General features: G+C 43.5%; 1 protein-coding gene across 2 annotated transcripts; it reads right to left on the reverse strand.

The window, feature by feature from the left end:
- Positions 1-14: 14 nt before the first annotated feature.
- Positions 15-15428, reverse strand: mapk7 (mitogen-activated protein kinase 7). 2 transcript variants are annotated; one of them, XM_061967742.1, is made up of 7 exons: positions 15268-15428; positions 9069-9343; positions 8800-8965; positions 3131-4545; positions 1999-3041; positions 1806-1936; positions 15-463 (listed from the first exon to the last, which is right to left on the reverse strand). In XM_061967742.1, the coding sequence occupies exons 2-7, from the start codon at positions 9337-9339 to the stop codon at positions 316-318; spliced, it is 3174 nt and encodes a 1057-aa protein (XP_061823726.1). In that variant the 5' UTR covers positions 9340-9343; positions 15268-15428; the 3' UTR covers positions 15-315. The 2 variants fall into 2 exon arrangements, with proteins under 2 accessions (XP_061823726.1, XP_061823725.1); XM_061967741.1 differs by lacking the exon at positions 15268-15428 and adding an exon at positions 15084-15260.
- Positions 15429-17098: the final 1670 nt, after the last annotated feature.

A 17098-nucleotide genomic window follows, 5' to 3' on the forward strand; every position in this document is an offset into this window, starting at 1 on the left:
TGTATGCGACCAAGTAAACGGGAGCTTAAGTTTCATAACTGTCCTAACCTTTTTTTTTTATATGTATTTTTAGCATCACCATTCTCCTTGGTAATTTCAGTGTTTCATTGTGTTAACATGGCCAATAAAACAGACTTTGAATGTTCCCCTCTTAAAATAAAACACCCTGTATAGATGGTATAAAGTCAAATTTTACTAGTGTAATAACATTCACAGGCTTACAATTCAAGATGGCATCAAAGTGAAAATCAACAGCTCAGTAATGCAGTTTACAAGAACTACTTATAAATTAATTAAATCTAAGGAAAAATTCAGTCAGGCGTCGGGCGGAATAGAATCAGAGAGGATCATGGGAGAACCGAGCTGGAGCTCCTGCTGCAGTGATTCCAGATCGGCCGGAGTCATGCGGTGAACTTCGCTCCAATCAGATAAGAGGGAGGCCGAAAGTGGAGCTGAATCGTAACTGTAAACAAAGAAGCATTGGCGTGTGCACAACCGGGACTAATTGAGGATGCAGTGCATGCAAAAAGTATTCACTTTTCCACATTTTATGTTACAGCCTTATTCCAAAATGGAATAAATTCATTTTTGTCTTCAAAATTCTATAGACAATACCCCAAAATGACAATGAAATACGGTTTTTATATTTTTTTGCAAATGTATTAAAAATAAAAAACCAAAACATCCCATGTACATAAGTATTCACAGCCTTTGCTCAATACTTTTGTTGATCCACCTTTGGCAGCAATTACAGCCTCCTGTCTTTTTAATACACTGCCACAAGCTTGGCACTCCTATCTTTTGCCCATTCCTCTTTGCCGCACCTCTCAAGCTCCATCAGGTTGGATTGAAAGCGTTGGTTTTCATCCAGGATGTGTCTGTACATTGCTGCATTCATCTTTCCCTCTATCCAGAATAGTCTCCCAGTTCCTGCTGCTGAAAAACATCCCCAGAGCATGATGATGCCGCCACCATACTTCACTGTAGGGATGGTATTGGCCTGGTGATGAGCAGTGCACCCGGTATTCACGCCAAATATCAATCAATCAATCAATCAATCTTTATTTATATAGCCCTAAATCACAAGTGTCTCAAAGGGCTGCACAAGCCACAACGACATCCTCGGTACAAAGCCCACATACGGGCAAGGAAAAACTCACCCCAGTGGGACGTCAAATAGTTGAATCTTTGTCTTATCAAACCAAAACATTTTGTTTGTCATGGTCTGAGTCTTTCAGGTGCATTTTGGCAAACTTTTTACCAGGAAATGTCTTCCGTCTGGCCACTATACCATACAGGCCTGCCGAAATGGTTGTCCTTCTACAAGGTTCTCCTTTCTCCACAGTATAATGCTGTAGCTCTGACAGAGTGACCATCGGGTTCTTGGTCACCTCCCTGACAAGACTAAGATGAATGCAGCAATGTACAGACATATCCTGGATGAAAATAAACACTTCCCATCCAATCTGATGAAGTTTAAGAGGTGATGCGCCAAACAGCATAAAGATAGGTGTGCCAAGCTTGTTGCATCGTATTCAAAAAGACTTGAGGCTGTAATTGCTGCCAAAAGTGCATCAACAAAGTATTGAGCAAAAGCTGTGAATACTTATGTACATGTGATTTTGTTCAATTTGTAATACATTTGCAAAAAAAAACCAAAAAACTTCACATTGTCATTATAGGGCAATTTGTGTGAAATTTTCAGGACAAACTTGAATTTATTCCACTTTGGAATAAGGATACAAAATATGGAAAAAGTGAAGCCCAGGGAATACTTTTCGGATGCACTGTAGATTAGATCTTACCTGTCACGGTCGCAGTGTTGCAGCTCTGTGAGCGACTGGGTGAGAAGGTCGTCCAAGTCGAAGCCCACACCATAGCCAGCCCCGCTGCCTTTGGGGGTGACGGAGAAGACTGGAGGCAACACATCCTCAACCTGAGAGAGGGAAGGTCAAATTGGATTTATCTGACTTTGATTTCTATTTGATTGAGACCCACCTGAGACTTGGAGAGCTGTAGTGTTACTGTGTGGATGTCAGGAGCGATGGAGGGACCTTGCTGCCCTGTATCTGTGAATCCCAAACCGGTATGAGACTGCGAGGGCACCCCTAAGGGCCCACAGAGGGCGTTGGTGGTCTGTGGCCCCGCTTTCTCCCCTACTGAGGAGCACAGCTTCTCCATTGGTCCACCGTTAGCAGCTGAGGTTGTGACGTGATGGTTGAGGTGGTTGTGGCCGTTGGTATCGCTGGTGCTTATTGTAGTCTGGCCCTTGGTTAAAAAACTCTCCAGGGGGAGCAGTTGCGTCTGCGAGTTGGATAGCGCTTGACTTTGGAGAAAGTTCTGTTGCGGCTGAGGCGGTGTCCTGTGTGCCTTTGCGTGTTGTGACGGCCTCGTCTCTAATTGCTGTCCGCTCCAATTACCCAAGCAGTTGAAGGCGCTCGGGCTGCTGCTCTTGTCGTGAGGTTTGAGCACGTTGTTCTTAACAAAGCCACCGGTGGAGGCCATGAGGTCTGCACGGCCGCTTACAGCAACAACAATATCTGCTGGTTTCCGCTGGCTCATTGAGAAAAGTAAGTGCTGGTTTTTGCTGGGAGGATGAACCAAAGTGGCCTGACTCGCTCCAAGTTGAGAGATTAGCTGCTCATGAGATAAAAACTTAGTCCCATCCTTGTCTGCTTTACTGTTGGGCAATCCTTGAGCGTTTTCACACCCAACAGCATGATTCACATTACAGTCCTTATTCTTCCCTCCGTCACTGCGGCCGTCCATCATCTTTGTCCAGCGCTGTAAGAGGCTTTTGTCGTTGTCACTCAGTAGAACCCCGCCCAGCGAGTCCCCCCGCCTGCCTTCTCGCCGTTCCTTCTCTTTAAGTTTCCTCTCTCTTTCCCTCGCCCGCTCCTGCCTTTTCTTCCTCTTCTCCTCTCGCTCACGCTGGCGCTCCTGAGCCGTGACGGGCCGGCGCGAGTCCAAATTAGAAAGAGACGAGGACGCTCCTCCTCCTGTGGCGGCCGCATCGGTACCCAGAGTGGACGCACCGCCATCTACAACGCAAATAAGGAGAAAAAATTAATTGATAAATACATCAATCCTGAAGTCTAGAATAGCACACGGCCTAAATATCCAACCATACCTCCCCTGGCTTTATTTCGGAATAAAGCAGCTTTAAGAGCTGCTTTGGTGTCTTCCGATATGGCACCTTCTTTTCTGGTCCCATCTCCGGTGCCTTGCAGTGGTCTCTGGTTTTTTGCCAGGGACTGTGAGAGGTTGTGAGACAGTGATTGGACTTGGGCCACTGACAGGGACAGAGAAGGCGTCATGGAGGAAGGGGGCTGGTTCTGGCCCGGCTGAGACCGAGGACTTTGACTGGGGACCACATTGTCCGACATTGGTTCCCCATCGTGACCGGACACGGGTGTGGTTAGATCTATGGTCTCCGGCTGGCCGTTGTCCGAACTAGCGCTGGGCATGTCCACATCAACCGGGCCGCTTTCGCTTTTAGTGAGGCACGGCAAATTGAGGGCGTCTTTGTTAGAGGTGTGCATTTGGTGTGTGAACGTACAGTTTGGCTCGGTTGGTGCTTTTTGCTGTGAGGAATCTGCGTCTCTCATTTGCTGGATGTGTGAGGCTTGTCCAACATCTATCGGACCTTGCGTGGACTCGGCCAAGCTTGGGGAGACACATTGGTTGCCGTTATCTGGAGCTGCAGTTCCTCCTCCTCCATTGGCCCTCGCCAAGGGCTTGAACTGGAGCCTTTGGCGAGAGGCCTGCTTGTTCCTATGAAAGTCTTGGATCTCCATCAGGATTTCCTCCTTTATTTGCTCCTTGCTCATCGGAAGCTTGTCAAACTCAAAATCAAAGGCTGGCACACATATAGGCTCGTCATCGGGATCGTGGTACTTTGCGAGGTAAGAATGTTCCAGCGCTTGAGTCACGCTGATGCGCCCACGTGGGTCAAAGCGCAGCATGGACACCAGCAGGTCCAAAGCCTCGGCCTCAGCTTGGGGGTAGACTTTGGCGAAGGGCACACCGGATTGAGATGGAAGACTCTGAACGTATGAGCGGACCCTGTCAGCTCTAATAGCACCAATTAGCCCCTCAGGAGGGGTTCCCAGCACGGACAGAATGAGCTGAAGCTGGTGGACATAGTGCTTTCCTGGAAAAAGCTGCTTCCGCCCCAACATTTCGGCAAAGATGCAGCCTACAGACCACATGTCGATCGCCAAGCTGTAGTGATTCAGAGACAGCAGCAGCTCGGGAGCGCGGTACCATCGGGTCGCCACGTATTCAGTCATGAAAGAGTGGGACTCCTCCGGGTGCGAGCTGAGACCCCGAGCCATGCCAAAGTCGCCGATTTTCAGCTCGCAGTTCTCATTCACAAGTAGGTTGGAGGGCTTAAGGTCACGGTGGATGACATTGGCAGAGTGCACGTACTTAAGGCCACGGAGAAGCTGGTACAGGAAGTAGCGGGTGTGCTCTGATGTGAGCGTTTGGGCAGAGTGGATGATCTGATGCAGGTCACTCTCCATGAGGTCCAGCACCACATACCTACAAGGACAATGAATAGAAACAAGACAACTCAAACTGATGCTTCTAGGTACTGGCATTAAAAGTAAATGTTTACAGTATTTTGGTGGTACCTGGTGTAATGATGAATGTGACCAGTAGATGGCAGTCACACAAGCAATACCAGAGTCATGTATAAAGACAGTATGGCCAACTTGGTTTCAGGCAACCTCCTCAATGATTGGTCAAAGGGCACTCAAGTCACGACAGGGCGCAATCACTACTACCATCAATGAGCTGATCCTATGTGTTTGTGGCGCTTCCTCGTTACTTTTTCAATGTGTAAAAATGCCATATTCAGGATTTTGCTTTGACCTATTATGAAAAATGAACTTTTACCTATTGATAATTCCCGAAAATTTGTGCACGTCCACCATTGTGCTTTGACCTATTATGAAAAACTAACTTTTACTTATTGATAATTCCCAAAAATGTGCGCGTCCACCATTGCAGTCCGCGCTTCAGTCAATACGCAAACGCTACCTTTTTTCTATCCTATTGTGGGGCATTCATCCTCCGCTGTTGCCATTTCTATTCCTAAGTAACGTACAGTTCTAACAAATCTGTCAGTAGACTCGCTACCTAAATAAGATCACCCACAAAACTGCGCATCCTGAAGAGACGGTCAGAAAGCGGCTTGAAGATGGTCTGTAAAAAATAATCTATGCAACATTTTGACCAAAGAACCACCATTCCATGCTGTGTAGACCACAAGGAAGTTTTTTAAATGAGTGGGAAAAAAAAATCATAATATGACCCCTTGAATACGCTTTATAATCCGGTGCGACCTTTTGTATGAAAATAGACCTAACTGTTCATCGAAAGTGCACTTTATTATCCGGTGCGTTTTACCTTATAATCAAGTCATTTAAAGGGGAACATTATCACCAGACCTATGTAAGCGTCAATATATACCTTGATGTTGCAGAAAAAAGACCATATATTTTTTTAACCGATTTCCGAACTCTAAATGGGTGAATTTTGGCGAATCAAACGCCTTTCCAATATTCGCTCTCGGAGCGATGACGTCACAACGTGGCGTCACATCGGGAAGCAATCCGCCATTTTCTCAAACACCGAGTCAAATCAGCTCTGTTATTTTCCGTTTTTTCGACTGTTTTTTGTACTTTGGAGACATCATGCCTCGTCGGTGTGTTGTCGGAGGGTGTAACAACACGAACAGGGACAGATTCAAGTTGCACCAGTGGCCCAAAGATGCGAAATTGGCAAGAAATTGGACGTTTGTTCCGCACACTTTACCGACGAAAGCTATGCTACGACAGCGATGGCAAGAATGTGTGGATATCCTGCGACACTCAAAGCAGATGCATTTCCATTGATAAAGTCAAAGAAATCTGCCGCCAGACCCCCATTGAATCTGCCGGAGTGTGTGAGCAATTCAGGGACAAAGGACCTCGGTAGCACGGCAAGCAATGGCGGCAGTTTGTTCCCGCAGACGAGCGAGCTAAACCCCTTATCGACCCTAGCCTTCCCTGGCCTGCTGACATCAACTCCAAAACTGGACAGATCAGCTTTCAGGAAAAGAGCGCGGATGAGGGTATGTCTACAGAATATATTAATTGATGAAAATTGGGCTGTCTGCACTCTCAAAGTGCATGTTGTTGCCAAATGTATTTCATATGCTGTAAACCTAGTTCATAGTTGTTAGTTTCCTTTAATGCCAAACAAACACATACCATTTGTTGGTTAGAAGGCGATCGCCGAATTCGTCCTCGCTTTCTCCCGTGTCGCTGGCTGTCGTGTCGTTTTCGTCGGTTTCGCTTGCATACGGTTCAAACCGATATGGCTCAATAGCTTCAGTGTCTTCTTCAATTTCGTTTTCGCTACCTGCCTCCACACTACAACCATCCGTTTCAATACATTCGTAATCTGTTGAATCGCTTAAGCCGCTGAAATCCGAGTCTGAATCCGAGCTAATGTCGCTATAGCTTGCTGTTCTTTCCGCCATGTTTGTTTGTGTTGGCTTCACTATGTGACGTCACAGGAAAATGGATGGGTGGTTAAAATCAGGCACTTTGAAGCTTTTTTTAGGGATATTGCGTGATGGGTAAAATTTTGAAAAAAACTTTGAATAATATAAGCCACTGAAATTGTGATAATGTTCCCCTTTAAAGGCATTGAATTAAACTAGGGTTGTACGGTATACCGGTATTAGTACAGTACCGTGATACTAATGAATCATATTCGGTACTATACCACCTCTGAAAAGTACCGGTGCACCACCCCCCGTCGTCGTCACGTCGTGTCATTGCTGGTTCACGAGCATGTTCGACAATGCACAAAAACGAAGTACTTACAAGCAGACACAGTGTGTAGACAGAAAAGGTAGAACGGACACATTTTGGCTTAAAAACGAACGATAAAGGTGAAGTTATAACACTGAAACGCCCACCGGAAGAGGTGCTTTAAGACATGGCTAGCTAGCTAACAGCTAAAGTCCAGCCGCTGTCAGCATTGTTTTAGCTCCTTCTAAATCACTAATCCTCGCCTCCGTGGCGACAAATAAAGTAAATTTCTTATCATCCCTGCAGGACAAGGAATAGCTAAATATGCTTCACTACACACCGTAACTCAAGCCATTGGTGGATCTACACATGACATCCACTGTAATGATACCACGTACAAGAGCGTATCTAGTCGGTACTACTATGATTAGGTCGATATTTTTTTGGCATCACAACATCTTCTTTTGTTTTTTATTTATTTATATTATGTTTAGAAATATGTCCCTGGACACATGATGACTTTAAATATGACCAATGTATGATCCTGTAACGACTTGGTATCTGATTGATACCCAAATTTGTAGTACCATCCAAAACTAAAGTAAAGTATCAAACAACAGAAGAATAAGTGATTAATACATTTGAACAAAAGTGTAGATAGAACAAAGAGAAAGTAAGCAGATATTAACAGTGAATGAACAAGTGGATTAATCATTTCTTTTCTACCACTTGTCTTTAATCATTTTGACAAAACAATAGAATGGAAAATGACACAATATGTTACTGCATATGTCAGCCGACTAATTAGGAGCCTTTTTTTGTTTATTTACTAATAAAAGACAAGTTGTCTTGTATGTTCACTCTTTTATTTAATGGACAAACTTGCAATAAGAAACATATCTTTAATGTACCCTAAGATTTTTTGTTCAAATAAAGTCAAAAATGACATTTTTTGTGGTCCCCTTTATCTAGAAAAGTATCGAAATAATTTTAGTACCAGTAGAGGACAGTTCGGCTCTCATCTAAATAGGCTTCATTAGGGATGTCCGATAATGGCTTTTTGCCGATATCCGATATTGTCCAACTCTTAATTACCGATACCGATATATACATTCGTGGAATTAACACATTATTATGCCTAATTTGGACAAACAGGTATGGTGAAGATAAGGTAATATTTTTTTTTAATTAATACAATAAAATAAGATAAATAAATTAAAAACATTTTCGTGAATAAAAAAGAAAGTAAAACAATATAAAAACAGTAACGTAGAAACTAGTAATTAATGAAAATGAGTAAAATTAACTGTTAAAGATTAGTACTATTAGTGGACCAGCAGCACGCACAATCATGTGTGCTTACGGACTGTATCCCTTGCAGACTGTACATAATGTAGGAACCAGAATATTAATAACAGAAAGAAAGAACCCTTTTGTGTGAATGAGTGTAAATGGGGGAGGAAGGTTTTTTGGGTTGGTGTACTAATTGTAAGTGTATCTTGTGTTTTTTATGTTGATTTAAAAAAAAAAAAAAAAAAAAAAATGATGCCGATAAAAAAAAAAACATACCGATAATTTCCGATATTACATTTTAAAGCATTTATCGTCATCTCTAGGCTTCATCAATTCATGCTCTCAGACTTAGAAAGCTATAATCTGATAGGATGGTGGTGGATCCATCGTGTTGAGAAATGTCCTCACTTTAAAGGATAAATACGCCAACATCATTGTCTAAGAAGACGTTTTGACTCTCATCCAAGCAAGCTTCATCAGTTCATGCTTTCACACTTAGGACAGCTATGGTCTGAAAGGATGGTGCTGGGTCCATCGTGTTGGGGGACATGTCCCCACATTAGAGAATAAATATGCCAGTCATCATCTCAAACTAGAGCTGTCCTAAATCTGAAAGCAAGAACGGATGAAGCCTGCTCTTAAGAGAGGTGAAGCGTTTTGTAGGATTATTCACCAAAAGAAGAAGCACAGTACGTACACAGACTTGAAGGCAGAGTGAGGAAGGTTCGGCTGCAGGATGTCTTTGATAGCGATGATGTTGTCATGTTTGAAGTGCTTGAGAATTTTCAGTTCCCTCAAGGTGCGTTTGGCGTTGGTCACCACTTCAAAGGCATTGGAGATCTTCTTTATCGCCACCTGCTGGCCTGAGTTACGCAAAGCACAGACAAAGAATGAGTAAAACTGCAAAGCCATCGTAGGCTTGTAATACACACAGGATAGGTTGGTTTGGGAAGTAAAAATCCGTACCATTGTCTCGTCTCCTGGCAGACGACACAACGCCATAGGCCCCGGTACCAATGGTTTCAATTACATCATACTCCTCGCCCACATCAAACTTCACATCCAGTGAGTGCTTTTTCAGCAGAGCCAGGTTTTTGGCGGTCGTACTGGTGTCTGTGTTGCTGCCCGCTGCCTTGATTGTACGCTGATTGTCATTGCCTTTCACAGTAGTCATTCTTTCAGGCGCCACGGCCACAGGTTCACCGTTTTTACCATCTCCACCATCCTCAGATGACATATCTCTGTAGAAATGACAGGGATATTATTCATTTGACACTTCAATCATCCATCCCCATCCATTTTCTACCGCTTGTCCCTCTTGGGGTCAGCTGTATTCAGGCGGAAGACGGGGTACACCCTCAATCAATCAATGTTTATTTATATAGTCCTAAATCACAACAGTCTCAAAGGGCTGCATAAGCCACAACGACATCCTCGGCTCAGATCCCACATCAGGGCAAGAAAAAAACTCAACCCGATGGGATACAATGAGAAACCTTGGAGGGGACCGCAAATGTGGGGACCCCAACCCCTGGGCGACCGGTGCAATGGACGTCGACTGGTTATCCCAAATCGGGACCTGGGGTGGACCGCTCACCTGTGCATCGGTTGGGGATATCTCTGCGCTGCTGACCCGTCTCCGCTCGGGATGGTCTCCTGCTGGACCCACTATGGACTGGACTCTCACTATTATGTTAGATCCACTATGGACTGGACTTTCACAATATTATGCTATACCCACTCGACGTCCATTGCATTCGGTCTCCCCTAGAGGGGGGTGGACACCCATTTCTGCGATCCTCTCCAAGGTTTCTCATTGACATCCCACTGGATTGAGTTTTTCCTTGCCCTTATGTGGGATCTGAACAGAGGATGTCGTTGTGGCTTGTGCAGCCCTTTGAGACACTTGTGATTTAGGGCTATATAAATAAACATTGATTGATGATTGATTGATTGATTGAGAGTGGATCTAGTTAATAGTGTGAGAGTCCAGTCCATAGTGGGGCCAGCAGGGCATCACTTGTTAATTAGGGAAATTACTTCACTACAGGATAACTCCAATACAAGACTAAATTAGGGTACCGGTACACATTTTTTGAAATGCTTTTAGCTTCAAACCCTGCAAGAGGCCCTAGACCAGGGGTGTTAAACGTATGATCAGGATCAGGCCCACGAACAATTTTTATCCGGCCCGCGGGATAAATTTGCGAAGTATAAAAATTGACCTGAAATTTTTTAATGAAACTAACTCATCTTTGTAGATGATGCTACATATGTACAAAATAAACCACATAGCGTTAGTGCAGTATCAGTCGAGGAAAATTATCAAGCTACATAAATAACATACTGCAATTTGATTTTGATATAATATTTGTATCTTGATGGATTGAAAATTAACACCAATCAGTTGACTGATGAACATTATCACATAATTTATTCAGAAAATATAAATACCGACAAAGATAGAATACTATTAACCGCAACATGCAACACTAAATAATGGTCCCGAGTGTGTGAATGTTGTCTGTCTATCTGTGTTGGCTCTGTGATGAGGTGGCGACTTGTCCAGGGTGTACGCCGCCTTCAGCCCGAATGCAGCTGAGATAGGCTCCAGCACCCCCCGCGACCATACTTGCCAACCCTCCCGATTTTCCCGGGAGACTCCCGAATTTCAGTGCCTCCCCCAAAAATCTCCCGGGGCAACCATTCTCCCGAATTTCTCTCGATTTCCACCCGGACAACAATATTGGGGGCGTGCCTTAAAGGCACTGCCTTTAGCGTCCTCTCTCACCTGAAAAAGAGACTATTATATATGTCTGCGTTATCCATAGGTTTATCTATAACCCATAAAGTAAGCAGGCACGGAGCTATTTCTCAGCGTGTGTTTATTCCAGCCGACACGTTTATACACTGACACACAACATCCGGATTCCCATCATGCATTGCTTCAAAACTACGGCAAGTAGTAATGTCCAAAAACATAACAGAGACGAAGCAGAGGAACGAAGAAGAGACATGGCGACAACGAGTAAGAACAAGAAGTACCCTTGCAAGTTCCAAAATGATTGGAAAAAATAATTTCAGTTCATCCGGGACAGCTCGAAGGGGAAGGGGTATGCTGCCTGCACATTTTGTAGATCAGACTTCTCCATTGAACACGGTGGCCAAACGAATATACTCATTCATCCATTTTCTACCGCTTATTCCCTTCGGGGTCGCGGGGGGCGCTGGAGCCTATCTCAGCTACAATCGGGCGGAAGGCGGGGTACACCCTGGACAAGTCGCCACCTCATCGCAGAGCCAACACAGATAGACAGACAACATTCACACACTAGGGCCAATTTAGTCTTGCCAATCAACCTATCCCCAGGTGCATGTCTTTGGAGGTGGGAGGAAGCCGGAGTACCCGGAGGGATCCCACGCAGTCACGGGGAGAACATGCAAACTCCACACAGAAAGATCCCGAGGCCGGGATTGAACTCACGACTACTGAGGACCTTCGTATTGTGAGGCAGACTTACTAACCCCTCTTCCACTGTGCTGCCCTATACTCATTCATGAACGGATTATTTATATATCCATCCATCCATTTTCTACCACTTGTCCCTTTTTGGGGTCGCTGAGGATGCTGAAGCCTATCTCAGCTGCATTCGGGCGGAAGGCGGAAGAAATACTTGATAATATATACACCCCCCGCTACCCCCCAATCTCCCGAATTCGGAGGTCTCAAGGTTGGCAAGTATGCCTGCAACCCTGAAAGTGACAAGCGGTAGAAAACGGATGGATGTAAATGTAAAACAAAAACAAAAAAACACAACATTAATATTTGTACAATTTCAGAATGTGCTTGTTCAATTTTTAAACAAAAGAAAACAATCTGAAGTTGTCTTTATTTTTACGTTATCGTGCCGTGACTTTACCAGTCCGGCCCACTCGGGAGTAGATATTTCTCCATATATCTGCAGAGGTGGGACCAAGTCATTGTTTTGCAAGTCACAAGTAAGTCTCAAGTCTTTGCCCTCAAGTCCGAGTCAAGTCCCGAGTCAAGACAGGCAAGCCCCGAGTCAAGTCCAAAGTCAAGACTGGAAAGTCTCAAGTCAAGTCCTAAGTCCTGCATTTTGAGTTTCGAGTCCTTTCAAGTCCTTTTAACCACAGACTAATATATTAACACAGATTGTGTATGCTTTTCAAACACTGTATTTATTTATTAAAACAAGTGCATTTTAAATTGCAGGAAAGAAAATTGTGCTGACATTGCACTTTATAATAGCACTATTAACCAGTCATTTTAAACATTAACTCATTCCTTTACAGAACAAACACATTGAAAAATAAAGTGCAAATGTACTTATTTGTACAAAAGTGTTAACATTGAAAAAACATGACATATACGTGAACATAACAAAAAAGTTGTACTTTTTATATGTCAGGGCCCTATGCTGCATTGCATTTGCAAAAGACCAAATTAGCCAAGAGTCTGTCAGTCATTTGTGCACGATGGGGGCGTAGTATGATGCCACCATGGCTGAAAACTCGCTCCACTGGAGCACTGGAGGCAGGCACTGCCAAGACTCTCATGGCCACTCGGAACAGTGAAGGAAGAGTCTTCATGTTCATTGCCCAGAACAAAAGGGGGAGATAGTTTTTTTGGGTTGGTGCACTACTTGTAAGTGTATCTTGTGTTTTTTATGTTGATTTAATTAAAAAAAGAAAAAAAATATATATATATTTCTTGTGCGGCCCGATACCAATCGATCCATGGACCAGTACCGGGCCGCGGCCCGGTGGTTGGGGACCACTGAGGTAAACAACCAACAGTATGTCAGAAAGCTAGCTAAAACGGTACACATATTCATAATATAGTATACATTTTAACTGACCTTTATTTTACTATTTTTGTCTTTTTTTAGGTGGCTAAAATACGCGGTGCTGCTGACCGCCGTCTAACGTTACGTGTGATATATTGACTAACGTAACCCTGCTTAAAAAATCACTGAACAAAAAGTATGAATAAGGTAGTGAACTGCAACAGATTCCCGTGTTTGCAATAACGTTATAACGTTAGCAGTGAGTTTACAGCCTCACTGATTTAACTACACAGCAAATAAAAGTCACGTTACTTAGCCAATAAACGTTATCTTACATTCAAAACTTACCGTTCTTTGTGCAACTTCAAATGCCGGACGAAGTTGGAAGTTGTTGCCTCTCCATCAGTCATTTTCGAACCGCATGTGTTGCATACTGCAAACCGTTTTGTGTTGACCACCTCGTAATTTTTATACCCAAACGAAAATATTTTAGGTATCATTTTTTGTTCACTGGCGTGTGGTTTGGACATGTCTTCTTCGTTGGTTGTCCTGCAATTTGATTGGATGAATGCTGTGTGATGAAAACAAAGTAGATCTAATTTGATTGGCTGTTGTACTGAGACCACACCGGCTGACACACGCAACGCTGATAGACAAGTACACAATGAAAAATACGGAACGCTCCCGAATAACTTTTTCATCTTTGGGTTTTGGGGAAAGTAGCAAGTCATGTCAAGTCATGTCAATTCAAAAGGCTCAAGATATTACGGCCTTCTTTCATCTCCGTAATATCGCTAAAATTCGTTCTATTTTATCCACTAGCGACGCTGAGATCATTATTCATGCGTTCGTTACGTCTCGTCTCGACTACTGTAACGTATTATTTTCGGGTCTCCCTATGTCTAGCATTAAAAAATTACAGTTGGTACAAAATGCGGCTGCTAGACTTTTGACAAGAACAAGAAAGTTTGATCATATTACGCCTATACTGGCTCACCTGCACTGGCTTCCTGTGCACTTAAGAAGTGACTTTAAGGTTTTACTACTTACGTATAAAATACTACACGGTCTAGCTCCGTCCTATCTTGTCGATTGCATTGTACCATATGTCCCGGCAAGAAATCTGCGTTCAAAGAACTCCGGCTTATTAGTGATTCCCAGAGCCCAAAAAAAGTCTGCGGGCTATAGAGCGTTTTCTATTCGGGCTCCAGTACTATGGAATGCCCTCCCGGTAACAATTAGAGATGCTACCTCAGTAGAAGCATTTAAGTCCCATCTTAAAACTCATTTGTATACTCTAGCCTTTAAATAGCCCCCCTGTTAGACCAGTTGATCTGCCGTTTCTTTTCTTTTCTCCTCTGCTCCCCTTTTCCTTGAGGGGGGGGGGGCACAGGTCCGGTGGCCATGGATGAAGTGCTGGCTGTCCAGAGTCGGGACCCGGGGTGGACCGCTCGCCTGTGCATCGGCTGGGAACATCTCTGCGCTGCTGACCCGTCTCCGCTCGGGATGGTGTCCTGCTGGCCCCACTATGGACTGGACTCTTACTATTATGTTGGATCCACTATGGACTGGACTCTCACAATATTATGTCAGACCCACTCGACATCCATTGCTTTCGGTCTCCCCTAGAGGGGGGGGGGGGTTACCCACATATGCGGTCCTCTCCAAGGTTTCTCATAGTCATTCACATCGACGTCCCACTGGGGTGAGTTTTTCCTTGCCCGTATGTGGGCTTTGTACCGAGGATGTCGTTGTGGCTTGTGCAGCCCTTTGAGACACTTGTGATTTAGGGCTATATAAATAAAGATTGATTGATTGAAGTCCAAGTGAAGTCACAAGTCATTGATGTTAAAGTCTAAGTCGAGTTGCAAGTCTTTTTACATTTTGTCAAGTCGAGTCTAAAGTCATCAAATTCATGACTCGAGTCTGACTCGAGTCCAAGTCATGTGACTCGAGTCCACACCTCTGTATATCTGATAGTATATATAAGTTGAAAAACTTATACAGGTGTTACCATTTAGTGGTCAATTGTACGGAATGTGTACTTCACTGTGCAACCTACTAATAAAAGTCTCAATCAATCAATCAATGACTGGCCAAGAAACAATACATGATTCCATGCATTACACTAGCTAGTAAAGCCACCTCTAGACTGCAATCTAGTAAACCTTACGTTTTGAATGTTGTAATTGGCTCCATGGTGTCACGCAGCGCCGAGCAACACGCCCCAAACGGCAAATCCGGCATTTAGCTCCCTATCTACCACGACAGGGGCGTAGCCTGGTCAACCTTTAATAAGGCGTTCTAATAACGTACGACGTTAAATCCGGTGTCATTTTTGAGTGCATAAAACCAACCGTGGAGGTGTTTTTCTCCAGAAGGAAGTCACCAGAGCACCGCTTAATTCAGCATTGCAAATAAATCCCGTTGTCGCATGTCTGTCTTGTTTTTAATCTGGCATTTCCTTGTCTTTGTCTTCTTCTTCTGGGTCGTTTCACGGCGGTGGCCAGCCATGAAGTTGCACGACCGCCATCTGCTGGAGGAAAAACAAATATGCCCATTCATTCGGTGATCGTCTCGGTACGAGGATGGATTACTGTCAGAGGTGTGGACTCGAGTCACATGACTTGGACTCGAGTCATGAATTTGATGACTTTAGACTCGACTTGACAAAATGTAAAAAGACTTGCAACTCGACTTAGACTTTAACATCAATGACTTGTGACTTCACTTGGACTTGAGCCTTTTGAATTGACATGACTTGACATGACTTGCTACTTTCCCCAAAACCCAAAGATGAAAAAGTTATTCGGGAGCGCTCCGTATTTTTCATTGTGTACTTGTCTATCAGCGTTGCATGTGTCAGCTGGTGTGGTCTCAGTACAACAGCCAATCAAATTAGATCTACTTTGTTTTCATCACACAGCATTCACCCAATCAAATTGCAGGACAACCAACGAAGAAGACATGTCCAAACCACACGCCAGTGAACAAAAAATGATGCCTAAAATAATTTCGTTTGGGTATAAAAATTACGAGGTGGTCAACACAAAACGGTTTGCAGTATGCAACACATGCGGTTCGAAAATTACTGATGGAGAGGCAACAACTTCCAACTTCGTCCGGCATTTGAAGTTGCACAAAGAACGGTAAATTTTGAATGTAAGATAACGTTTATTGGCTAAGTAACGTGACTTTTATTTGCTGTGTAGTTAAATCAGTGAGGCTGTAAACTCACTGCTAACGTTATAACGTTATTGCAAACACGGAAATCTGTTGCAGTTCACTACCTTATTCATACTTTTTGTTCAGTGATTTTTTTAAGCAGGGTTACGTTAGTCAATATATCACACGTAACGTTAGACGGCGGTCAGCAGCACCGCGTATTTTAGCCACCTAAAAAAAAGACAAAAATAGTAAAATAAAGGTCAGTTAAAATGTATACTATATTATGAATATGTGTACCGTTTTAGCTAGCTTTCTGACATACTGTTGGTTGTTTACCTCAGTGGTCCCCAACCACCGGGCCGCGGCCCGGTACTGGTCCGTGGATCGATTGGTATCGGGCCGCACAAGAAATATATATATATATATTTTTTTTTTTTTTTTTAATTAAATCAACATAAAAAACACAAGATACACTTACAAGTAGTGCACCAACCCAAAAAAAACTCTCCCCCCCTTTTGTTCTGGGCATTGAACATGAAGACTCTTCCTTCACTGTTCCGAGTGGCCATGAGAGTCTTGGCAGTGCCTGCCTCCAGTGCTCCAGTGGAGCGAGTTTTCAGCCATGGTGGCATCATACTACGCCCCCATCGTGCACAAATGACTGACAGACTCTTGGCTAATTTGGTCTTTTGCAAATGCAATGCAGCATAGGGCCCTGACATATAAAAAGTACAACTGTTTTGTTATGTTCACGTATATGTCATGTTTTTTCAATGTTAACACTTTTGTACAAATAAGTACATTTGCACTTTATTTTTCAATGTGTTTGTTCTGTAAAGGAATGAGTTAATGTTTAAAATGACTGGTTAATAGTGCTATTATAAAGTGCAATGTCAGCACAATTTTCTTTCCTGCAATTTAAAATGCACTTGTTTTAATAAATAAATACAGCGTTTGAAAAGCATACACAATCTGTGTTAATATATTAGTCTGTGGTTAAAAGGACTTGAAAGGACTCGA

This window comes from Nerophis lumbriciformis, linkage group LG11, assembly GCF_033978685.3.
Source record: "Nerophis lumbriciformis linkage group LG11, RoL_Nlum_v2.1, whole genome shotgun sequence".
Classification (NCBI taxonomy): Eukaryota; Metazoa; Chordata; class Actinopteri; order Syngnathiformes; family Syngnathidae; genus Nerophis; species Nerophis lumbriciformis.

Bases quoted from the DNA above. Each gene is read 5' to 3' on its own strand.
- mapk7 (XM_061967741.1), bottom strand. From the start codon at position 15,157: ATGCCGGATTTGCCGTTTGGGGCGTGTTGCTCGGCGCTGCGTGACACC. The intron at 9,344-15,083 runs GTAAGGTTTACT...TCATTTCTACAG, and splicing joins CCAATTACAACATTCAAAAC to AGATATGTCATCTGAGGATG. The intron at 1,937-1,998 runs GTGGGTCTCAAT...TCCCTCTCTCAG, and splicing joins TACAGCTCTCCAAGTCTCAG to GTTGAGGATGTGTTGCCTCC.